The 21866-nt window shown below is 42.3% G+C and overlaps 1 protein-coding gene across 2 annotated transcripts in view; it reads right to left on the bottom strand.

The window, feature by feature from the left end:
* Positions 1-5263: 5263 nt before the first annotated feature.
* The window catches only part of PTPN4 (protein tyrosine phosphatase non-receptor type 4), a 245977-nt gene continuing 229374 nt past the window's right edge, over positions 5264-21866 (bottom strand). For both annotated transcript variants that reach the window (XM_074967065.1, XM_074967064.1), the window contains 2 exons: positions 12008-12143; positions 5264-9454 (listed from right to left, as the gene is read on the bottom strand). In XM_074967065.1, the coding sequence (XP_074823166.1) occupies positions 9368-9454; positions 12008-12143 (223 nt within the window). In that variant the 3' untranslated portion in view covers positions 5264-9367. The remainder of the gene's footprint in view (positions 9455-12007; positions 12144-21866) is intronic.

The following is a 21866-nucleotide window of genomic DNA, read 5'->3' as shown; positions in this document are numbered from 1 at the left end:
TCCTCCCAGTCCTTTCCTGTTATAGATCCTTTCATCTTTTTCACTTGCTCTTGGCTTTGCACCTTCATTCATATCGACCAATTTGCCTGGAACAGTCTCCCACTTTTTGTCCACTTCATCACAAACTTCTACCAGGAACTGTCATTCTTCCCATCAATAATCTCTACACCAACCCAAATTTTGTCTATCAGGCTGTAAGCTTGATGGAGCACCGACTGTTTTATTCTGAAAAACACAAAAATATCACTGTATATAAAGGATTAATAATGGCAGAGGTGTGGTTCTCTCTAGTGTAAAGCTGAGGTTCACTGTCAGGAAAGCATGGAAGAAACTTGTGCTTCCACAGCTCATATCCTACTTGTTCTAGAGATAGAAAATGTCACTTGTTAATTTAGCATCTTTTAACTAGCATTCAGTTCACACACACAAAAACCCTCACCTACAGCAAAGCAGAGCTGTATTTATGGTAATACTATATCATGTTAAAAATACAGAGTTTATGCAGGAATGGCATGACAAAACCAAGTATACAGCAGGTAGAAAATCTCCCAGAAATTAAACTTTAAATTACTAAAGCACATCTTTATTTTGCAATTAAACAATTAAGATTCACAAGTAAACTATATATTTTTTTCAAGTTTGCACCTAGACAACCATTTGCCAATTGAAATTAAATATATCCACAAAATATGTATAACAGCATTTATTTCACATAATAGAATGAAATTGTTCTTAAGACTAAAACAAGACTTCTTAAATGTTAACTAGCATATTTATCTTGGGAGCTGCTGGTATTCTGTAGAATGTTAGTGTATCATATTAATCGCAAGAACTTTCATTTTACCAGAATGAGGACACATAAGGCTCTTTGAAGTATACAGTAGCTGCAGTGACAAAAGCTGAATTTCTTTTCACATTGTCCAGTGTTGACCAAATTCAAGTTTATTTTTCAACTGAGCAACCTAGACGATGTGTTTTCTGAATAGGTTTATCTGATGAGCAATTGTACAAATTCATAGGCAAAAATCTACTTCAGGGAAGAGCATATTTTAACATTAACAGAAAGATTTTAATAGAATTGGGCTAAATAACAAAGGAGCTATTTAACCTTAGGGGATGATCTACTTACACATTCATAGACACTCACTGAGCAGTATGAAACCCAACTGAAATCAGACATATGCAAAGCTGCAGCAGAAACTGCAAACTTATTACCCATAAGTGACTTGCAAATAAATACTGCCACCGATGATTGTGAATATGATCCAGACAAGATTTTCCCCCCTTTGTATTTTCACATATAGTATAGCACCTGTTACAGAAAAACACACAAGAATAGCTTTGCCAAATTCACTAGTTAAAACTAGATCACTGATAAGTGAGCTACCTGAAATAAAGTTACATCTACATAATAGGAAATTAAAGTCTAGTTTTTCTTATTTGTTAAGATGATGTTATGGATTGTTACTGTGGAGCCGTAATATACTGAGATAATTGCACTGGGCTAGTTGTGGATATATTCTAATTAATAAAGAGAGAACAAAACAGCTTAATGTAAACTGTGTTAATCCCTTCACTCGTGTTTCAAGACTCTGCCTCGGAGTAAAAGGGTTACAACTTTTTAAAAACTTACTATTGTGCATTATCTACTTATCTTTAGTTATCAAAACTCAAAATAAGTTATAACACAAGTACAAAAAAGAATTACCTGATTTTCAGGTTATTTACCTAATGTTAAAATAATGCTAAGCGACATACTTACAGTAAACATAGCTTATTTGTAGCTAGCTGAGAGAGAACACAGAGATGAATTCAAGAGTACCCTGTAGTTTATGTTTGCACCTTGTTTTTAGTACCAGACTTTAAAATTATTATAACACAGTAAAATGGAGATTAAAAATTGTCAAGACTTCTTATTTGATGGTGTCAGGGACATATGAAGTAAGCCAAAAACGGTTAGAAAACTGTAAAGCATTTGTACCAGGGTGCGATCCAAATCAACTCTGTACAGAAATCAGTTAAGCATCTCTCTCCAAGCCCATAACAATTTATTTTGTCCAATAGTTAAGTCAGTAGTAAAAGCATGAGATAAAGTGCTATTTGAAATTCAAGAAACTTAGAAAAAATGAACCTTAAAATATTAAAACTTGCTAAATATGAAATAATGCAACGAACAAAATTGTCAACCAAGGTCTGTGAAGCAAGAACTAATGCTGAGGAATACCACAGAATGATGTATTTTGGTTATTTTGTGTTCTTTCAACATCTAGCCCAAAAAAAGCAAATAACCAGAACATTTGACTTTAAGGTGATGAAGTGTCAACTTATCCAAGAGTAATGTTTTTAAAAGAACGCAATGATTCACTCCTCCCCAATTTCTCTCAACTCAGATCACAATGAGTGAAATTCACCAACCTGCAAAGGGTCAGCTTACGGCCTATGCACCCATTAAACCCTTATGTTGGAAAAGTCCTCTGAAGGGATGCATAGGTCTGTGCCAGCTCTGCATAGGGGTGAATTTGACATGTTTCATCTAACTAGCCACCTCTCCTCTGCAGACTGATAACCCAACAATTTCAGCTTTGGTTTCTAATTATAGTGCGACAATATAGATAGGATAAAATAGGTTTATTAAAGCAAATAAATCACTTTCCTCTCCTAGCACCTTCCCTATCACCATTAATATACTTATCTTTGCAACTTTAACAAATGAAATGAGACGCTCCTTTACAGAGTGGATACGTTTATTGAATTTTGGCATTGGACCCCAGCAATGATCTATGGCATGTGCAATGGAAAAAAAAATAAAAGAACACTCTTATACTGTTTAAAAAGGTTTTCTATTTTAAAATAACGGTTTTACATGTTTTAAAGGAAAGCTGGGTACTGGAATTAGCAAGCCACAGATAAGCTGACATCGCTGTTCTGATGCAGTATAATGCATAGCAAACCAGAGACCTGGAATTTGTGATGCATGTGAGATTATAAACGTTTGGTCACAGGTGACTGTAGGCGATAAAATTCTGGTCACTTATACAAAGTTTTGAGTAAGCCAAATTTGAATGTGAGACCAGAATCCTCCCCAGAAACAAGGCATGGGGCACCTGCAGAGCAGGTCTGCCGGCTCTCCTACAGCTCATGGGCTTGATTTCCTACTCCCTACCTGAAGGTTTGTGGATGTTGGATCTATACAGTTTGCTGAAATACAGGCCACACCCTTGCAATTTCCTTTCACCATTGAACACCTCCCACACCTCATACATACGGTAATACCTGGAATACCATGCAATTCTGCTCCACCACATGTAGGGGGCTGCAGAATCTTCATGCATGACCTTCTCTGCTTTCTGTCTCCCTGCATGTTGGAACTGCAGCAGTTCTGCCTTCCTTTGGGTTCTGCAAAGTTATCTGCTTACTTTCCATGGGAAGGTGCCAGTTACATGGTTCCACAGCAGACCTTCTCTTGGTCTCTTCAACTGCTTTTTGAATGTTTTTATGATAGAAGATGGCAGAATGACTAAGAGGCTATCCTAAAGAAATGTTGTTGCTGAAGGAGACATGGAAAATACAATAATTTCAAATTGTAATTTGTGGAAACCGGGAAGAAACATGAGCTAGTGCTAACTGTAGTTGCCTGAATACTAGACTTTTGTTACTAGTGACTGGGGTAGAATATTTTGGAATAAAGAGTATAAAAGTAGTAAGTTTTATTGCTTAAGAATATTGTACTATTTGAGAACCAAATACCTCCAAATGCAATATAACTGAGTGCTGATAAAACACATTTAGCTGGCTTACCGAAAGTTACTTCTCAGAGTGATTGGCTGACATCAGTGTATGCTTCATAATAAGTTACCTGTACATTACTTCATATTTAGCAAAAACAAAAAATCATGCTCCTTCCCTCCAAACACTCAAAAAAGTCAAGAGCTCCAAATTTCTGCATTTAAAAGAAAACCCTTCAGCAAAGATACTTGAAATAATAAATGGCAGTTGCAGTTTTCAATCAGGAAGCCAAAACGAAACAAAAAGAATCTGAAACATCATACATTGGCACAAACTGTCATAATATTGCTGTTATTTACAACAAAAACCACGTGATTTAAAGAAAAACTGCATTAGTATCATGGAAGCGTTACAAATTTTTTTTACATTTTTTTCCTTTTCTTCCCCTTCCACCCCAACTTTTATTTTAAACAAATGGTATGAAAATAATTATCCATAAAATCCAACAGTCATAACACTAAACACGTATAGGTCATTAGGTCTGAAAGATACATTCATGTTTTGTACACCACGAAACACTGTTTTTTTTTTCTTTTGCGGCTAATGATACAGATCTTCATAACCCAAAGTAAAATATTTAGCAGTTTTGACTTTTTTCAGCCACAGAAAAATATTTTTAAGGCCATTTATACCACAACTGGTAGAAACATTTTTTTGAACTAATGCTTTATGGTGCAAATAAGGCTTTGATGCTTTTCAATGCTGCTCAAAAAAGTCTTAATTATCACCATATATGTGCCTTTAGGGAAGCTAAAAAAAACCCATAACATTTGTCTATAAACTTGTTACCCTAATTTCAGCTAATATACTGATACTTGGGATTTTTTTTTTTCACTGCAGCTGGTTAGTACAAGAAATCAGTTTAAGTCAATGGAGATGAAGATTTCTAAGAAGTCTTATGTTCCTGTCTCTATCTGAAATCAATACAAAAAAACAGTGAATAATATACTCCACTCAATTGTGGTATAAATGGATCTTGCAAACTCAAACTGCTTTGGTGACCTTACATAAGAATATTTAAATATGTAAAATACCAGTAGTATACAATGTTGCTATAAATTCTCTATTCCTCCTTTCCCTCAGTAAGAGTATGAAAAAGGGCAATGCCATTATTTTCACTTACAACTTGGCTATGAACATAAAATATCTTAATATAATAGATGTATATTTTAAAATTTAATTTTTTAGACATTAAGTGCTTAGTTAAATTAGTAGGGCTGTCAATCGCAGTTAACTCATGCGATTAACTAAAAAAATTTACTACGATTAAAAAATTTGAACACAATGAATTGCACTGTTAAACAATAGAATACCAACTGAAATTTATTAAATATTTTTGGATTTTTTCTACATTTTCAAATATATTGATTTCTATTACAACACAGAATACAAAGTGTACAGTGCTCAGTTTATATTATTTTTATTATAAATATTTGCACTGTAAAAATAATAAAAAATACCATTTTTAAATTCCCCTCATACAAATACTGTAGTGCAATTTCTTTGTCGTGAAAGTGTAACTTTTAAATGTAGATTTTTTTTTTTACGTAAGTGCACTCAAAACCAAAACAATGTAAAACTTTAGCGCCTAGAAGTCCACTCAGTCCTACTTCTTGTTCAGCCAATTGCTAAGACAAACAAGTTTGTTTACATTTACAGGAGATACTGCTGACTGCTTCTTATTTACAATGTCACCCGAAAGTGAGAACAGATCGCATGGCACTTTTGCGGACGGAGTTGCAAGGTATTTACATGCCACATATGCTAAACATTCATGCCCCTTCAGATATGCCCCTTCATGCTTCTGCCACCATTCCAGAGGACATGCTTCCATGCCGATGATGCTCGTTAAAAAAAAAAAAAGCGTTAAATTTGTGACTGAACTGCTCGGGAGAGATTTGTATGTTTCTTGTTCTGTTTTACCCACATTCTGCCATATATTTCATGTCATAGCAGTCTCAGATGATGACCCAGCACATGTTCATTTTAAAAACACTTTCACTGCATTTTTGACAAAACACAAAAAAGGTACCAATGTGAGATTTCTAAGGATAGATACAGCACTCGACCCAAAGTTTAAGAATCTGAAGTGCCTTCCAAAATCTGAGAGGGACGACGTATGGAGAATGCTTTCAGCTGTCTTAAAAGAGCAACACTCAGATGCAGAAACTATAGAACCCGAATCACTAAAAAAGAAAATCAACCTACTGTGTTGGCATCTGACTCAGATGATGAAAATGAACATGCATCAGTCTGCTCTGCTTTGGACTGTTATCGAGCAGAACCCATCAGCATGGACATGTCTTCTGGCTGAAGCATGAAGCGACATATGAAACTTTAGCACATCTGGCACGTAACTATCTTGCAATGCCAGCTACAACAGTGCCATGCGGAAGCCTGTTCTCACTTTCAAGTGATACTGTAAACAAGATGTGGGGAGCATTATCTCCTGCAAATTGTAACCAACCTTGTTTGTCTGAGTGATTGGCTGAAGTAGGACTGAGTGGACTTGCAGGTTCTAAAGTTTTACACTGTTTTGTTTTTGAATGCAGTTATATATTTTGTACAATTATATTTTGTATAATTCTACATTTGTAAGTTCAACATTCATTATAAAGAGATTGCACTACAGTACTTATATTAGGTTGTAATAAAAATAAATATAAAATGAGCACTGTACACTTTGTATTCTGTGTTGTAATTGAAATCAATATATTTGAAAATGTAGAAAACATCAAATAATATTTAAATAAATGGTATTCTATTAGTTTTTAAGAGTGCAATTAATTTTTTTAATCATGCAATTGATTGCGATTAATTTTTTTAATAGTTTGACAGTCCTATAAATTAGCCTTCGAGCTAGCCAATATTATGGCTCAAAGTGCTGTCACATGGAAGTCAAAGCTTGAAAACTTTCCAAAGTACAGGGTAACAATTTTGTTGCAGGTAGTTTAAAACAAAACTAAGATTAAAGCCAGTTTATTATTTTTTTTATGTCTCTCTAATCCAGAGGAAAAAGTATTTCTTTTGGATGGCCATCAAAATAGGAACAGCTACTTTTGGCTTAATATCCAAAGATGTTTTACTATTTATGCTCAGTAGGTGTGAGATAACATCCTGTGATATTTCATGTTCTGTTGACTAGAAATGGACTACTAAGGAGATATGGATTTTTTCAACACTTCCATGTAAAATGTCTTTATATCATCACCCCAGGTGTCAAAATAAAAACACATACCCCTAATCTCTTTTCGTTACCTGAGTGATGTAAAGGTAAAGTCTCTGAAAATGCACCAAAATGCTCCAATCCTACAAGGTCCTGAGTGCCTCCCTCTGAGGTACTGAGCACCTAGCAGGATTACACCAAGTATGACTGGTACAGATGTCGATCCTACAGACTGGAGAATATCTAAATCCTCAGTTTAGATTTGGGTAAAATTACTACCTTTCCCTGTCAATTTCTCTAGGAAGCAAGCCACGTTGTCAGTTACCTGGCAGTAGAGTCAGCTTACGCTGTACTTCTAAATAAGATTAACTTGTTCACGGAGGGATAATATTGAATTGAATGTCAGCTCTAGAAATATACATAGCAGAATTTCTTTGTAAATAAGGGCTACAGCCCATCTAATATTAATTATGTTCTTTTTATTTCTAAAAAATATTTAAAACTCTATATCTCTTCTATTTGGCATCATGGTTCTTGATGTTTACAGATTCATAAACTAGGACTTCAACTGACCTGAATTCACTTTCACTGTTTTCTTAAGTATTTTATAACTGTCGTCTCTTCTAAATGCCCATTGAAGAGAGTATATTACATAGAAGAATTTTACAATATTTAAACTCTCTCAGTTTAGAACTTTATATCTTTTAATTCTACACTTTATATAGCTTATTAACAAAACCGAACGGATAATAATTTTCAGGAAATCAATAAAATAACAAACCTTTTAAATATTGGCATGTAAAGTTAGGTTTCTGAAGGGTAGTCAAAAAAGTGACTGAACCCCTACTTACTGTATTTCAAGCTCAATACCTTGCTTATCAGTTGGCTTCTCCCAAACTGGAAAAAATATTGAAAACGGACAAAATATACATATGCTTACAATGAGCTCAGATACTGTATCAAACAGACAAACTGCTCATTACAAATATGCTAATGACTTAAATAAGAAACAACGCACACAAAATGGAACAATTTAATTTTATACAAGGATAACAGAAAAAATGACTGGGGTCATTAAGAGAGTAAAATAAAGTTTTGGGACAATTTGACAGTGTTTTATTCCTTACTTTAATAATAATAATAATTAAAAAGTCCAGTACGAACATGGCTTGAAATCAACGGATGAAGACTTAGAAAAATAATTGGTTAGCAGATAATGGAAAGGAATTAATCACACTTGATGGTAAGTTTAACCTTAAATATCAGTGGTATTAAAAAGTTATAATCTAATTAAATGAGACAGATTTTCTCAATGGTAGGGTAAAATGAGTTCTAACAACCTACTGGCTTTTCATTATCAGCTGCTAATAAGTTACCAATTGGAAGGAATGTGTCAGGTTTTCCATTTAATTTCACAGCAGCAAACAATGCTCACACATTAAGTAGGTGTGATTTGCTACCCACAGTAGCATGCGGGTATTTGTATAAGGAAAAAGGGAATGGTATTCTGTGACCCCCTTGCAGTACCATAATCAAAGCACCAAGGGCCATGTATTAAAATATGAACCCATTAAAATAAATATGACAGGATAATACCTTCCCCATAGGGTCATATGAGTGCCTTTTCATTAGACATACGCTGTAAGTCTCAAGGCACTTAAGGGGTTAAGACGCAATGCATGCACTAGTTCCCGTTATGTAATGTTAAGTCACATGATTTGGAATACACCAGTGTTATGACACAGAAATAAGTTGTGCCATCAGTTCAGAGAAATGCTGTTTATATTTTACAAGATGCTGGTAAGTGGACATTATGCAGCTACTGCTGGGTTAACACAGATTCCAGCTTTCCTCTCATAACCAGCTGGTCTCTAATAGGGGTGAAGAGCAAAGTGTGCTGCATCAGTAGGCAGTGTCTCTATCTAATATTGGCAATATTGCTGATGTTTTTAAAAACAAAAGTGAGGATCCGTACACCGTAAATAAATCTAGCACTGGAAGAGACCATGGCTTAGTGTAGATTTCTGTTTTGTTTTTAAAAGATGCAGTTGTATACCAGAGTGAAATAATTCCAAGCCTTGTTTGTAGCAATTCAACCAGAAGGGGAGTGAGTATATGGCACTACAATGAGATATCATAAGTTACCCTGAACACACTCAGTTCTTTCAATTTATGGTTTGTTCGGAGCAAAGCATGAAAATAATGAAGTCTTCAAACACATGTAAGTAATAGAGTTTTAGAGATTGATTTTTGTTTCAACATAAAGTGCAACAGTGCTGAAGTTTTCAAAGTCCTTTGTCAATTCTTCATTGTTCTCCGACACCATTTCCTGCAAGCAGAGTTATGGCACAATGAATACTGCCAGTTTATTACAAAGGACAGGATACTTCAATATGGATCCTAGCCCTTTTGCTCTTATTTATGCAGCGATGTCTTTAAAGGTTTAACAAATCCTTCTTCATACACCTTCAAAATAGCTTCACAAACAAATCTGTATTGACTCTGAAAAGAAAGTTGATGAAGTTAATTGAAAAAGAAACATAATTTAATCATATAAGTTAGAGATAGAAAAGGTCTCTTAGGTCACCCATCCTATCTTGAAAGGGCAGAATTGTGCCTCATCAAAAGCAGCCGTTTGGTAATTGTACCTTTATTGAGGAGTAGGGACTCACTCCAACCCCGTGGATTAACTAGTCTTAGGTTTTCCTACCTCTAAACCTTAAGAAATATTGTACCAAAACTACCTTGCCTTTTCCCCTTTACATTAATTTTGACATAGTTGCTCATATCTCACAAACTTTTAGAATGAGAAACCAGTGCTTTATGTCATCAAAAACTTGAATCCTGGCTTCTTAATAAAGCATTTTATTTTCAATTCTAGCAGTTCTTGAGATATAAGTTACTAAAACCATGTCTCAACTAAACAAAAAAAAGCAAAATACCTTAGAGCGGATCATAAAATACAGCCACTATCTTGCAAAGTGCCACAGATATAAATGATCGCTGTATAACAATATACAGGAACTCCTCACTCAAAGTCGTCCTGGTTAACATTGTTTCATTGCTGATCAATTAGGGAACATGCTCAATTAAAGTTGTGCAATGCTCCCTTCTAATGTCGTTTGGCAGCCACCTGCTTTGTCCACTGCTTGCAGGAACAGCAGCCCCTTGCAGCTAGCTAGGGTGGTTGGAACCAGGGTGGACCTGTAGCCCCCCTATCAGCTCTCCTAAGTTCCCTGTGCAGCAGCTGCTCAGCAGGCTATCAATTGCCAGCAGTTCAGCTGTCCCTCCCCCCACCGCCATGTGCTGCTCCTGCCCTCTGCCTTGGAGCTGCTCCCCGAGACTCCTGTTTGCTGTGGGGGGAGGGGAAAAAGAGGAGGGCTAATATCAGGGTGTCCCACTCCCCCCTGCTCCTGCACCCCGCTTACCCCATCTTCCATAGAGCAGGGGGGACACAGGGACAGAGAGAGCTGCAGTCCAGTCTCAGCTTGCTGATCTAATTAACAAGGCAGTGTACTTCTGACCCCACTCTTCATACTTAAAGGGGAAATGCGCATCTCTCTCTCTCAAACACACACACAAGGGGTGTGTCTCTGTCTGCCCTCCTTCCTTTCCTGCTGCCTGGTAGGCTGAGAGAGTTAACCCTTGAGGGCTCAGCCAATTGCTAGTTCATCATTTTGCAGTAAAGCATTCCCTGGGAAATATCCCACCCTCTGACCCCTCCACCTCAACCAAGCTTCACAATCATCATCACCACTGTGTACCAATATTAAATTGTTTGTTTAAAACTATATAATATAGTCTTTTGTCTGGTGAAAAAAATTTCCCTGGAACCTAAGCCCCTCATTTACATTAAGTCTTATGGAGAAATTGGATTTGCTTAACATCGTTTCGCTTAAAGTCGCATTTTTCAGGAACATAACTACAATGTTAAGTGAGGAGTTACTATATACCACTGGAAAGGTAATATTTGTACCTCTCCAATGGCTTAAATCAGCTTTATCTAGCCCTGGTTATTGAACAGATGATAGATCTTAAACAAACACCAGTCACATGGGTTTAGAATTTTAATTATTTATTGTATCATTACATGTGTATCAGTATAGTTAGATTTACATATATTAGAATAAATATTTTTCTGTTTGAAGATTTCGCTAGAAAATTGACACTTCTCAATTCTTTTCACTTATGACATGGAAAGCATGAACGTGGCATAGTGCCACCTTGTGGAAAGTGCATGTATCAATCTAGAAGTGCAAAGGCAGGAGGAAGAATACAAATCAGTAATTTAGGCTAAAGTACATTACAGGGATGTTCCAATTATCCCCAAACCAAGCATTATAAACCTACGAAAACTCCAAACATGCTAAAAAAAACCCATGTGGAAACACACAGTTAAGACACCCAAAAAACCTGATAACAGGTGTCCTCTCGTGATCCTTTGAAGTATTTTACAATCCCAGATTAGATTAAACTGGTTTTTAAAGACACATTAGATTTCTTCTACTTGTTCCTTTCTATTGTTTCACTACAGGGCAGAGTTAAAGTTGCTTTTTGTATTGCCAGAGCAGAATTACACAGCTGGATTGTATCACCCAGCTTCCCCCTAATTCATCTCCTCCAATTTCCTTCTGCTTCTTGAAATTCTTTCTATTTCCCTTCACACATACTCCAGTACCTTGTTCCTTCCTGTCACCCTCCCTTCCCACATCTCTAGTTTCACCTTCCTATTCTCTCCATTCATTGAGCAGGTCTGGTGCAAAGGATAGCTTTTGAAAAGAAATATTGAGAATTAACAGTGATTTTTGCCATTTATTTTCATTATTAATAAAGTATGTCTGTCAGCAGAAGCTGCTGCAAAGAAACTCATGAAGAATCACTCTCTTTCAAAATCCCCGAGATATCTTATTGTTCTCAGTGGACCAAGGCCACAGCCACTCTCAGTTAAACTGCCCTCTTTCAAAATATCCAGCACCTCTTACTGTCTTCAGCGAGAATGAAACCGCTGTGTAATATTAGATTACTTTTCTACAACGTAGCCAGAATGATACTTACAGGTGTTTGGATCATCATGGCCCTTTGATCTCTCATTGTTCTCACAATATCTAATGGATAAACAGGCTGATTGCACTCAATGAGACACATTGCTGTTTCCATAGTGATAAGAACCCCTGTACGTCCAATTCCGGCACTGGAAAAGAAAAATATGTCATTTCATTAACCCTCTTCAAACTCTCTCTTTTTAAAAAATGATATACTCCTAAAATGTAAAAAAAAATTTAACACTGAAATCTTCACTATCTAAATATACCCAAGAGAGATCTACAATTATTACAATGAGGGTTACTGATGACATTCTACTATAAGAGCAGTGTTTGTGCTCTGTCCTTCCTGGATATAAAAATGCAGTGGAATATTTTCAAAGCATTGGATTGATCTCTTACCCTTCTGAATAAGTTTGCATTTTGCAATCTCCACACATTTCTTTATCCTCCTAGAATATGAAACCTGAAGAATTTCAAGATATTTTTCTGCAGTATAACCAAGCAATCTATTTTTAGGGGTTCCCAAATTCCCAATTGCTGGAGAGCTATTCAGCTCACCATGGGAGCTGAAGTGCCCTGCACTGCATAGCATTCATCATCATCTTGCTGGGAACAAAAAAAGACAAGTTACCTGTTCCGTGACTGGTGCTCTCTGAGATACGTTGCTCATCTCCATTCCAAATTAGGTGTGTATCCTTGCCACATGCACCGGTGCCGGAAGTTTTTCCCACAGCAGTATCCATAGGGTAGTGGTGTTTGCATGGTGCGGTATAAGGGGAGCTGCCGGCTCCCCCTACCCTCAGTTCCTTCTTGCCGGAAACTCCGACAGTGGGAAAGGAGGGCGTGTTGTGGAATGGACATGATCAACATCTCGAAGAACACTAGTTACAGAACAGGAAACTGTCTTTTCTTCTTTGAGTGCTTGCCCATGTCCATTCCACATTAAATGACTCCAAGCAGTTCACAACTGCGCAGATTGTAATACAGCTCTGCCGAACCCAGCATCATCTCTGGCCTGCTGAGTGATGGCATAATGAGATGTGAATGTGTGGACTGAGGACCACATCACAGCTCTACAGATGTCCTGGATCGGGATGTGCTCCAGGAAGGCCGCCGTAGATGCCTGCGCTCTAGTTGAATGGGCCCTGACGATCGGCAATGGCAGGACCTTTGCTAGCTCATAACAGGTCTTTATGCAAGAGGTGAGCCAGTTGGAAATCCTCTGTGAAGAAACTGGAAGGCCCTTCATCCTATCCGCTGTAGCGATGAAGAGCTGGGTTGATTTATGGAAAGGCTTGGTACGCTCCAAGTAAAAAGCCAAGACCCTTTGGACGTCTGGCACATGCAGAGTCCTCTCCTCAGCAGTCTTGTGTGGCTTGGGACAGAACACTGCCAGGAATATGTCCTGGCTCATGCGGAAGGAAGATACTACCTTCAGCAGGCAGGCTGGGGGGGCAGGGCTGCAGCTGGACTTTGTCCTTATAACACACTGTGTAAAGCGGTTCCAAGGTCAAGGCCTTAATCTCTGAGACTTGTCTCGCTGACGTCACTGCCACCAGGAAAGCGACCTTCCAGGAGGAAGTAGGAAAGGGAGCAGGAGCCCAGCAGCTGGAAAAGCGGGCCGGTGAGCCTAGAGAGGACCATGTTAAGGTCCCACTGGGGGACAGGAGCCCATACCTGCAGATAAAACCTCTCGAGGCCCCTCAGGAACCTGACAGTCATATCATGAGACAAGACCGTCTGACCTTGGATCGGCTGGTGGAATGCGGAGATGGCTGCAAGGTGCACTCTGATGGAAAAATGCGCCAGACCCTGGTTTCTGAGCTGCAGTAAGTAGTCCAAGGTGGACTGCACTGAAGAACGCGAGGGAGAAATGCCACACTCTGATGTCCAGCAGGAAAACCTCGTCCACTTGGCCAGATAAGTTAGTCTCGTGGATGGCTTCCTACTTCCCAGGAGGACCTGCTGGACCTCCTCCAAGCAGGTACGCGCCTCCGAATTCAACCACAGAGCATCCACGCCGAGAGGTGTAGAGTCTCGAGGTCGGGGTGTAGGAGCCGACGGTGATCCTGTGACAGTAGGTCTGGATGGTAGGGAAGGGACCAGGGAGGGTCCACCGCCATGTTCATGAGCGTGCCGAACCAGTGTTGGCGAGGCCACGCAGGGGCGATCACGATAACCTGTGCTTTGTCCCTCTTGATCTTTACTAGGACCCAGCTGACCAGAGGGAATGCATACATCAGATCCTCAGCCCACGACCAGAGGAAGGCATCGGAGAGGGAGCTCTTGCTCAGGCCCTGCCGGGAGCAAAACAGATGGCACTTTCTGTTTTGCTTGGTGGCAAACAGATCTACTTGGGGAGTTCCCCACCTCTGGAGGATCATGCAGGCCACTTCCGGGTGGAGCGACCACTCGTGGTAAGAGGAGAAGTCCCTGCTGAGGTGATCTGCTCGGGCATTCCTGATGCATCGGAGGTGACCAGCTTCCAGATGGATGCCATGGCTGATGCAGAAGTCCCACAGACGGAGAGCCTCTTGGCAGAGAGCCAACGAGCGTGCTCCTCCTTGCTTGTTGATGTAGAACATCGAGGCTGTATTGTCTGTCAGGACTCTCACCACTTTGCCCAAGAGGTACGGCAGGAAGATACCGCAGGCCAGCCATACATTTCTGAGCTCCTTGATGTTTATGTGTAACGCTGCCTCTTCCGGGGTCCACATCCCCCAGGTCTGGAGATGTCCAAGGTGCACCCCCCAACCGAGGTCTGAAGCGTCTGGCACTAGCTCGACAGATGGTGGGATGTTGAACAGGACTCCTTCCAGGACCTTCTCGCGATCAGTCTATCACTGCAGAGAGGTGACAACTGCCAGGGGAATGGTGACAATTTTCTCCAGGTGGTCCCTGGATTGGAAATAGGTCGATACCAGCCATTGTGGAGCCTAGCATGGCGGACCACGTATGTGCAAGCTGCCATGTGGCCTAACAGGCACAGGCACACCCTGGCCAATGTCAGTGGAAATGCGGACACCTCCGCGATGAGGTCCGTTCTAACGGCAGGAAGGCTCTTGCCCTGGTCGAGCCGAGCACGGCCCCGATGAATTCTATCCTTTGAAGTGGAACTAATGTGGACTTTTTGTGGTTGACCAGTAGTCCAAATGAGCAGCATGTGGCTTGTAATACAGCAACGTTGCGTTGGACCTGAGCCTTGTAACTGCCTTTGACCAGCCAGTCGTCGAGGTACGGGTAAATCTGGATACTCCAACGCCTGAGGTAGGCTGCGACTACCGCCATGCACTTGATGAACACCCTTGGTGCTGTAGCCAGGCCAAACAGAAGAACTGCAAACTGGTAGTGGGCCAAACCCACCATAAAACAGAGAAAGTGTCTGTGTCCTGGGAAGATCGTTAAGTGAAAGTATGCATCTTTCAGGTTGAGGGCAGCATTCCAGTCTCCTGGATCCAAGGAGGGGATAATGGAGGCCAGGAAGACCATGTGAAACTTTAGTTCTTTAGGTATCTGTTGAGGTCTCACAGGTCCAGGATAGGATGCAGACCACCCTTGGCCTTTGGGATCAGAAAATACCAGGAATAGAAACCCTTGTTCTGATAAGGAAATGGGACCTCCTCCACCGCCCCCAGCTGTAAGAACCCCTGAACCTCCTGCTCGAGAAGACTCTTGTAAGAATGGTCCCTAAAAAGGGACAGGGATGGGGGTGGTGGAAATAAATTGGACGGTGTAACCGTGTGCCACCATACTGAGGACCCAGAAGCCCGAAGTTATTGCTGACCATGCTGGGAGGAAAAAGGAAAGGTGGTTGCAAAAAATTGGGAAAATTGGATCCAGGGAATAGACTGGTAGGTTGCCTTTGCGCGTACCCTCAAAACGACCTTTTAGCGCCTCGCTTGGAGTGGTTTGAGCCCGACTGGGCAGAGGGTGGGGGCAGGTGGCTCGTGCTCTGTCTATAGCCCTTGGGCTTTTTGTGCAGCGGGTCCCGCTGGAGCTGGCTTCCTTTCCCCTGGCATAGTTGCGGTTTGAAATCCTTACATGCTGGGCCCAGAAGTTAGAGCCCCAGTGTTTTTAGGGTGGTTCGGGAGTCTTTCAGTCCATGTAATTTGTTGTCTGTCTGCTTCGCAAATAGGGCCTGGCCATTGAAGGGGAGGTCCTGAATCGACTGCTGAGCCTCAGAGGATAACCCAGAGAGGAGCAGCCAGGATACTCGCCACATGGAGATGGCGGACACCAGGGTGCAGGCGGCGGAGTCTGCCACCACTTGAAGGGCCGCCCCAGCAACGGCCGTGCCCTTGTTAAGGATCGCCCGGAATTCTTTACGGGAACCTTCCAGGAGGGCATTTTTGAAATTGGCTGTGGTTTCCCACATATTAAAGTCGTAGGGGCCAAGGAGGGCCTGGTGGTTGGCCACCCTCAACTGTAAGCTAGACGAGGAATACATTTTCCTTCTGAACAAGTCCAGTCTCCTGAAGTCTTTATTTTTGGGGGTAGCTCTAGGTTGCCCCTGGATTTGCCTGTGGTTAACTACTTCAACCACCAGGGAATTTGGGGCTGGATGGGAGTAAAGGTATTCATGCCCCTTAGTCGGGACAAAGTACTTACGCTCTGCCCATTTGGAAATGGGGGGCAGAGAGGAGGGGGTTTGCCACAAGGCGCTGGATATCTTCAATACCCCTTCATGAAGGGGAAGAGGCCACCCTAGCAGGGGCTGTGGAGAAGGGGACATCGAACAGGGAGTCCGCTTGCTCCTCCAACTCGTTCACCTGCAGGCCAAGGTTGGATGTGACCCTCTTCAGTAGCTCCTGGTGTGCCATAGTGTCATCCTGAGGAACTGGGTGACGGGCCTCCGTGATGGCCTCCTCCGGTGCTGAGGAGGAGAAGGCCAGTACCGCAGGTTCCACAGCACCCACTGGTGGGCCAGCAGGCTGTTCCCCTTGGTCCACATGGATTTGCGGGGTCTTATCCCCCGGGGCCTCAAGAACGGGAAGGAGTTGGGTCATTGAGGCCACCGGCCTGTCCGAGGCTCCCAACACTGAATGGGCAGGCTGGGAGGGCTGGGTGAACCCCCATGGGTTCCAGGGGTACCACAGGGCCAGCCACTGGGCCTGGGGCCACAGGGCAGGTTTTGGTAATGACGGAGCACACAGCATCGAGGGTCTGGGAGGCTGCCCCGCCGATGTGGATCCTTGCTCCATACCAGAGCCATATCTGGACCGATTGCTACCTGGTGACCAGGATCCACTGGAGCGGTGACTCCGTGCCTGGCGATAATCGCGGTCAAGCCTAGAGGAGGACTGGTCTGAGCGGGATGTGCGCCTCCATGGAGACCTGGGGGACCAGCAGATCCGTGACGGACGACCGGAGATCCATGCCTAGCGCTTCGAGACCAGTACTGGGGCGAGGAGCGGGACCTGGAGGTATCACGGGCTGGGTGCCGAGGGGATCTCCCCAAATACGGAGACACTCATCTCGGGGATTGTTGGCGGGGCCCGTGGCTCCGGTCTTCTGATTGTTCCCGGGATCTGTAACAGTGTTCCGCAGTGTGAAGGGCTGGTCCCAACGTTCCTGCCGGGGAGCGCAGGCCTCCATGGGTCTGTGCCAGGTAACTGGTTAGGTCTACCTCGAATCCCACTGCCGGTGCCGAAGGTCCAGTAGCCGTAGAGGGCTCCGATGCATCTGCCTCCCTAACTCCGAGGCATGACGGCATTAAGCAGGTGAACCGTGGCAGGACGTCCCCTGCGATGGGGAGCGGTGCCATTGGGGTGAGGGCAGATAGAAAGTCCCAAGGCAGGTTTACCGTGAGGTCTGGGCACCAATGGGGCCAGTGTGGGCAGCAACACAAGCATCAGGATCTCCTGTGCAGCCTGAAGTGCTTCAGACGTCAATGTCACCTGAAGCTGACGAAGGCCCGCCTCTGTGTCCAGGCTTCCAGGCAAGGAACAGGGTGGGCTGCATCGCTCAACATGAGCTGAGGCCCGACATCCTGACGGGGAAATGAGCCGCTTGGCATGGGTCTTAGCTCACCCCCACCCCTGTCCTTCCCCTTGCGCGGAGTAGGAGACCGTCCCCTACCAGCCTTCTTCGACTTCTTGGCTGGGGATCGGTGCCGACTCGTCGACGGTGCTGGCGGGGCACTATGCACCGATACCACGGTGCTGGGTGCCGAGTCAGACCTTTGCTCCAGGGCCGGAGTGAGCGCTGACTCCATCAGGAACGCTTTGAGTCTGATTTCGCAGTCTTTCTTCGCCCTAGGTTTAAAGGACTTGAAGATACGACACTTATCACTTATGTGCCTTTCACCGAGGCACCTGAGACAGCTGCTATGCAGATCACTCACAGGCATGGGCCATTTGCAATGACTGCAGGGCTTAAAGCCTGGGGACCAGCGCATTCCCCGTCCAAGTCTCCAACAGGGCTAACAAAACTAACTACTGCTGAGGGCTAACTAACTCAACAACTATGTACGCTAACTTTACAAGAACTCTATTTCATACGAACGAAACCTAAGAAATGCTAGGAAGAGCGGCTAGCGTTCTGTGCACCGTCACTGGTGGTAAGAAGGAACTGAAGGTGGGGGGAACATGCAGCGCCCCTTATACCGCATTATGCAGGCGCCACTCCAGAGGGTGCCAGAGCCGCTCCCCTACGGATACTGCTGAGGGAAAAACTTCCAGCACTGGTGCATGTGGCAAGCACACATACCTAATGTGGAATGGGCATGAGCAAGCACTTGAAGAACTTCAGGTTCTAACATGGAAATTCCCTTCGAATTATTTCTTTTGAAAGGACCTTCAGCCTAATGAGCCCTCTCTTTCTTCACCCCAGCAAATGGTCCGTTTCAGAATCATCAGGCAGAGAGGGGGTGCTTCAGTCCACAATACCCCATTAGAAGCTTTTTACTGAATGACTCCTGTCCTATTTTCCACATTAGGGCAACACCAACCCAAATTAGCTTGACTGCTGTAAGTGGTAATTGAACAGGTGCATTCTATGACTAACCCTGTGAAGTCAGCAAGCTAGGGTAACTGCATGATGCTGAAATTAATACCATGATGCTGCTTCTATGGACAAATAACTTGGAATAAAGAGAAGCTGTCACTGCTGGATAGACAGCAGTCTCTTTGGAGGCCAGCAGCTGCGGAGGACAAATTTTGGCTGGTTAGAGCAGATGTCTAAAAATCCACAACTACGTTGTGTAGTATTATTTTATTTAAACAACCACTAAGGACTTATTTAATGACATGGTCACATAGCAGGGCATCAGAAGTGAATTCCCAGCTGAGATTACAATGCATAGTGCTGAAAAACTAGGCATTGAAGATGAAGAACCAGATTCTGTATTCCACTTTATGCTGCTCAGATGTCATAAAACGCCCCTATAGTTGTTAGAACTGGCCCCCAGGGCAGTGTCAGGGGATGGCATGCCACCCTTGGTCCCTCAACTCCATTCCTGCACTGAACTCTGCTCTTAAAGGAGTGGAGAAGCTGGCCTAAAGCCTTGGCTTGTAAAAAATAAATAAATCGGAAATGTGCTAACCAAAAGCTGGTGACAAAATGTTTAAACTTTAAATAAAGTAGTCTCCAATTAGGAATCTCTGCTTCAGTAGATAAGCATTAGCAATATTCTGCTTCTGTACACCAAAAAGGCTCTAAGGATTTGTCTACATAATAAAAATAAAACAACCACTAGTATCAACACATTTTAATAAAAGGAAAACTACAACATGAAGGTTCCCAAGTGGCAAAATAGCGAGAAGTCTTACAGAAAGGATATTTATTCAAAATTAAAAACAAAAAAGGCTTACTTTTAATTTCTTTATGTGTATGTATACACTCTTCCAGAGTTAGGAAACCTCAGAGAACACCTAAAACTGAGGCAATTTACTCTTGAGCATCGTAAACATGTTGTTTTAAATTAAAATGTTTCATATTAAGACAAATTACAAGAACACACACACTTGGTACTGTATTTTCCATTTGTCAATATGATCGGGAACCTGTATTTGTGTCATTATATGTATCTTAACTGATACAATTTGAACGCGCTTCAGGCTAAAGTGGAAGTGTTTGCTTTTAAACAAACTGAATCTTATAAGTACACATTAATAAAGAAACTGTAACTTACCTTGATCAGTTTTATTTTTAAATACAATTTAGAATTAAAATATTCCACAAAACTTTAATATGTTTCTTTATAATTCTGTCCAGAAGGTGGCATCAAAGGTTATCGTATAATGTAGTGGTTTGAATAGAACTTTATCATTAGGGGCAAATACAATATTGTATGAAAAACTGCTCAACAAAAAGAAGCTAGGGATATACTCAGGATTTCTATGCATAATGCTCCAAATATCAAGACAGAAATTCACTGTACCAAGATTTAGTGTATCCTTCATTATAAAGAATAAAATTATTTTAGAAAATTAGAAAAAATGTATCCAACCCTAAAACAGAATAATTAGTCCTTATAATTCAGGTTAGCACTCACTTTCAATTCCCCATATGTTAATGCTGTTTGATAACAAAGCAGAGAAAGAGGAAGTTACTCACCTTGTGCAGTTACGATGGTTTTTCGAGATGTGTGTCCCTATGAATGCTCCACTGTAGGTGTGTTTGTGTCCCTGCGCTCCTGATCAGAGAACTTTGGTAGCAGTGTCTGTTCGGCCTGCACATGCGCTGTCCCCTCTTCATGTTCTGCCACGAGGCTAACCACCATTGCACGGGCAAACCTCGATCAGTTCCTTCTCTACCGCAGAGTACCTGACAAGAACTCCGAAGTAGAGGAAAGGAGGGTGGGTCGTGGAGCACCCATAGTGACACACATCTCAAAGAGCCAGTTACTGCACAAGGTGACCAACTTCCTCTTCTTCTTCAAGTAGTGTCCCTATGGATGCTCCACTGTAAGTGACTCCCAAGCAGTATCCCTAATGGGGGGCTGGGGCTCCAGAGTCAAGTCTGCTGTGGATGACAATACTGTGGAGCCAAAGATAGCACCAGAAGCAGAGTCCCCCAGAAACAGCATAGTGTTCTGCAAAGGTATGCGCAGATGCCCAGGTTGCTTCCCTGCAGATTTCCGAGATAGGGACATTCTTGAGGAATGTGACAGAGGAGGAAACCAACCTTGTGGAGTGCCTGTGGTTCCAGATGGAGGTACTAGGTTGCAAACCTGATAGCAGTGTTTGATACAGTTAGAGACCCATCTGGAGAGTCTCTGGACCAATACTGCTGCACCTTTAGACCTTTCTGCAATGGAAAGGAAGTGCTTAGGAGATTTCCTAAAGGCCTTCATCCTGTCAGGTAAAAGGCCAGGACTCTTCTAATGTCTAGTGTGTGCAGCATAACCTCCATGTTATCACAGTAAGGCTTAGGGTAAAAGGTCAGGAGGTGAATCAGTTGGTTTATGTGAAAAGATGAGGTCACCTTGGGGATAAACTTCAGGTGTGGTCTGCTAGTAACCTTGTCCCGAAAGAATACTGTATTAGGGCGGTGTGCCATCAGTGCTGCTATCTCCCCCATTCTCCTCGCCAAGGTGATTGCCACTAGGAATGCTGTCTTCATAGACAGGTATGTGAGCAAACAAGTGGCAATGGGTTCAAAGGGCAGCCTAGTCAGGTGAAGATTCCTGTCTTCTGGGTGAATCTTGATGCGGGTCTGAAGGTGGTTGGACAGCTGCCTCCGTTAGAAGGAGTTTTAGTCGCAGTTCTCTGTCCTTTCGAGATCGCAGCTTCAGCTGTTGACAAAAAACACACTTCTGGGGAATATGGCTTTCCCTGAGGCAACGGACACAATAGGAATGTCCGTCCATTACAGGGATGGCTGTTTATAGGAGAAGCACCTCTTAAATCCTGGTGAACCAGGCATAC

The sequence above is a fragment of the Natator depressus genome, chromosome 11, assembly GCF_965152275.1.
Source record: "Natator depressus isolate rNatDep1 chromosome 11, rNatDep2.hap1, whole genome shotgun sequence".
Lineage (NCBI taxonomy): Eukaryota > Metazoa > Chordata > Testudines > Cheloniidae > Natator > Natator depressus.
The sequence above is the reverse complement of the archived record's forward strand: the minus strand, read 5'-3'. Positions and strand labels throughout refer to the sequence as shown.